At 37.8% G+C, this 4,329-nt stretch overlaps 1 protein-coding gene and 1 long non-coding RNA gene across 2 annotated transcripts in view; one reads left to right on the top strand and one right to left on the bottom strand.

Moving 5' to 3' along the window:
- Positions 1-4,329, top strand: part of LOC106530826 (sorting nexin-4) — a gene marked incomplete in the record, with an annotated part of 40,793 nt that overhangs the window by 25,052 nt on the left and 11,412 nt on the right. The window contains 1 exon segment of the mRNA XM_014026531.1: positions 4,088-4,160. Within this exon segment, the coding sequence (XP_013881985.1) occupies positions 4,088-4,160 (73 nt within the window).
- LOC106530827 (uncharacterized) lies at positions 405-2,717 on the bottom strand. The gene is made up of 2 exons (XR_001311838.1): positions 1,870-2,717; positions 405-1,523 (listed from the first exon to the last, which is right to left on the bottom strand). It is a non-coding gene; the product is annotated as an uncharacterized LOC106530827 (long non-coding RNA).

Below are 4,329 nucleotides of genomic sequence, written 5' to 3'. Positions count from 1 at the left end.
GATTTTTCTCGTAAGCTCTAAAAACATCTGTTCACATGGAAACATAATTCAGTATCTCTCTAAAGTATTTATTTATTCTGTTAAATAACACTAAAAAGTACACTTTGAATGAAAACATAACATTTCAATCATTTCTGCAGTTAAACTCCGTTATACCTGATCTGTCCAATAGATGTCACTGTAGTGAACTTCCTGTAACTAATGACAGATAATCTGCTCATCAGTTACAGAACTTGTACTGACTTATTTATTTTTGCACATTTTAAATTTGATTGGAGATTTGAACCTTCACCTTAAAAAAAGCCTCTGGTGATTCAAGATGTAGCAATGACTTTTAGCTTTGAAAACAAACAAACAAACAAACATCATTTTAAATGTTCTCCCAGTTATTGCATGAAATTACATTTTGAAAGAATTAGTTTTATAACATGCCCACAACAAAACAAAGAAGCAACATAAGTTGATGCAATTCACAAAGTATTGTGCTACCGAGTACAATTTTATTAGCTTAAGAAGTATAAGTAGGCAGAAAGGTGAAGTACTTTTTTTCTTCTTTTGTGGTCAAACATACTTCTTAAAAATACAACAATATCACAATTTGTCAAGATAGAAAGGAGTCAAATCGGCAAAACAATAATTGTTTTTGATCATGTGATTACAAAACAGTGGAGGTGACTTGATGTGGCGTAACTACCTGGTGATGCAAGGTGAAAGCACAAAAAAACAAACTGAAAAAGTAAAGAAAAGTTTGGACATATTTCTCATAACATGGAAAACAAATATTTGTTCTTTAGCATGTTTGTCTTGACATTCTGCAGTGTAAAGAGACCTGACACATCTACTGCACTGCAAACCTGGTGTTTGGGGGCCACCATCACAGTGTGGGAAAGTGTTGAGGGATAAATGGAGTTATCATCGAAACATTTACAAATAATATAATATACTTGACTGAAACTATTTGGCATTAAAGCACACTTTGATTAGATACATGTGGCTACAATGTATGCTGGCAGTCGTTGCTATTTAAACAGAATATTTTTAGTTTTTGGTCCCATACACACAAATAGTCGAGCACCAAAGCAACAAAGTCCTTGCTTATACAGCATTATATTACAATAAGTATCCTCACATAACCGACTGTAATACCAGCTAACTGAAAATGCACACACACACACCAGGAAGTGTGTAATCAGGTGAATAAAGCAGCACATGATCCTCTCATCCACTGCATTTAGATTTTCAAAAAGGGCACTGGTGCGAAAGCTGCTACGTGGGTCTCTGGCTTGCACAGCATATCTGCTGCAGCGGGTCAGGCATTACAACAAAACGCAACCATCTCAAAGTCAGTCCTGCGGGGTTCAAGTCCCCGTCGCTCCAGAGAAACCAGGTGAGGTCAGAAAGAGATGATCCGTTCCACAAAATGCTGGCAGTGTCGAAGGAGAATCATCAGAAATGAGGTGACGCGAAGCAGGAAGTTCAGCACGGACGACTCCAGCTGGCAGTTTGATCTAAGACTCCGCAGCCTGAAAACATAAACAGAAATTATAAATCTTGTTTAGCTGCAACATCCTTTCTAAAAAAAGAATTAATTTGAATAAGATTGATCAAAATAAAAAAGTGCACTGAGTCTTGATGGGTTCTTACTGTTATATGATACTGTTTTACTGTCAAATAAAAAAAGATGATGCTCATGAAACCTCAGCGGGTAATGAATCAGTTTAGTCAGACTGATGGAAATCTGCTGATCGAGCAGTGTTGGGAAAGACTGGTGTGTCTGTTTTGAAAAAGTAGCTTACTAAGTGAACTGGACGTTTGATTACAGTAAATACAGTATAACATGTCAGCATTTAATTACATGCATTAACTCACTTTCACATTAGGTTTGGAGCTGAGCCCGAGGAACGTAAACACAGTGTTGTTCTCCTTCGACTGGAAGAAGTCTTCATAATCCTGAGGCGGAGAAGAGAACAGAATGTTTCAAAGACGGGTTGAAGTTTTGTCTAAACACACAGACCCTCCTTGAAATATAACGTTCGACTGGCGTTGGAATACCTGGACCAGTTATCGCGATGGCAGGAAGAGCAGATAATCTGCCCCTTCTCTTCCATAAAACTGGATTACCGCAGGATTACAGAGCAGCGTGCAATCTGAGATGGGAACATAAACCAGGAAGGTCTCACTGCTCAGACTCACTCAGGCTCGACCTTCTATGGACTTACATTTATTCACAGTAAACTGAAGCATCCGTCAGTTTTTTATCTGGTTTTGTTATGTTTCTGTGTCAATATAATTCAGCAATCCTGATTTAACAACGGAAAAATAAAAAAAGCAGACGATCAAAATGTTCTCCTTTTAAAACAAGCAGCACCAGATTTGATCTCGAAAGTTTTGGCAAATATTAAAGCAAAATCACGCATCAAGTATCTGTTTCATCTCAACTTGACATATCCTAAATCAATTTCTCTACACACTCATTTGTAAAACAGGAGACCAGCAATGTAACCCACAATAAAAAAAATGGAGTTTACCTCTAATTAATAGATTTGAGACATAAAACAAACAAGGACGTGACTTTAAACACCTCTTAAAACTGCATAACATCATAGGTTAAGAGACTGCTTTTCTGATTGACTGTTTGTAAGCCAAGGTCCATTAGAATACTTACATATAATGTGTTTTTAAAAGAAAGTAAAAGCAGTGCTGGCTGTAGCCATTTTGGTGCCCTAGGCAAGTTGAAGCCCCCCCCCCCGAACTATGTCCCACCCCCAATTTGAACCCCTAAAAACAAGTTTGACAGTGTATGGTACTACGGTAAACTTAGATTTATTTGTTTTCCCAGAAAGCAAGTAAATAACAACATGTCAACTTGTACAGATTGTAAGTTATAAGGATTTTACGTCATTTTGCAGGTATACGGACGTATAGAGCAATCTCACAGATTTTTTCAAGTCTTACGGATTTTTTTCAAAACCTCATTTTCAAATTTATCTAACATGTCAGAGCCTGTAGGATGATTTTAAAAATAATAACATTAAATAGCCATCTTCCAACCTGTTCTGCTGGTAGAAATAAGTTTTGAACTTTTTCCGCTCTCCTTTCCTCCTGCTTCGCAGCAGGCGCCTCAGCGAGGCTGACACCCCCCCGTACGATTTGTATGGATTTTTTTTGCTAAATTTATGAAATTTTAAGGCTTTTTATACATTTAAACATCTGAAGAGGTTGACATGTATGGGACAACAAAATACAGACTTGTTGTTATTGAGTTTGTCAACACAAACCGCTACCTGAGAGGCACTACTAGCCCCTCCCCCGTCAGAGTGTCGGAGCAGGACGAGTCAGTGCAACGTCAGTCAAATGATAGAGAGGGTGGGGGCGAATGCTTCATTAGGGAGAGAAAATGATTTATGGGTAGAGTAGTTTATTTTTCCTGTAATACTTCATTATAGTTTTTCAAGACAAAGCTAACTGAAAGGGGAGCTTAGCAGAGTTACAACCAGAGATTACAAATAATTACTTTTGTTTCTTCTGCAGTTTGGCGCCCCCTCCAGCAGATGGCACTCAAGGCGACCGCCTAGTTCGCCTATGCCAAGAGCCGGCTTTGATCACATTCATACACTGATAGGACACACATCAGAGGCAGTGGGGTTCAGCGTCTTGCCCAGAGCCATGACAAATAATGGGGAATCAAACCGACAACTCTCAGATTAAAGGATTGACTCTCCTCACCACTCAGCCACAGCCACCTGTCCTGTTTGGCCTTGTTGACCTCTTAGCAAAAATCACAATATTTCCATAAATTACTATTAATAATTCATCAAAAGTTAAAAGCTACAGGTGAAAACTATGGAGGCTGGACCTCACTTTGTAAGTTATAATAAAAAGGAAGACAGTTTAAAAWTTTTTAATCATAGGTCGTATTATTCTTATAAAAGCCAATGCATGCCTTTGAATTATCAAAACATCGTAACATCACATAAAATAATTATTGTCTAAATATTAATTAACCTTAAATATTCTATTATTGCAACGTTTTGTTTCAAACCTGAGCAGATTAGAAATGTATGTATGTTTATTCTTTTGAACGTAGACACTTAATGGAGATGAAGCACTACAGTGACGAGCTACAGTCTCACACATCCCAGCTTCTCCGATCACGAACTGTAAGTTCCTCCTCTCTGCCTCGCTCCATCACCCACACTTTCATTTGTTTCTATCCATGCTGAATACTGTATGTGCAGGCCTACCTTCATGATTTAAAGGCACAGTGTGTAGGATTTTGTCAATTCTTTTAACCGAAATTGAGATAATCACTAATGACAATAATAAAAA

The sequence above is a fragment of the Austrofundulus limnaeus genome, unplaced genomic scaffold (assembly GCF_001266775.1).
Source record: "Austrofundulus limnaeus strain Quisiro unplaced genomic scaffold, Austrofundulus_limnaeus-1.0 Scaffold564, whole genome shotgun sequence".
Lineage (NCBI taxonomy): Eukaryota > Metazoa > Chordata > Actinopteri > Cyprinodontiformes > Rivulidae > Austrofundulus > Austrofundulus limnaeus.
The sequence above is the reverse complement of the archived record's forward strand: the minus strand, read 5'-3'. Positions and strand labels throughout refer to the sequence as shown.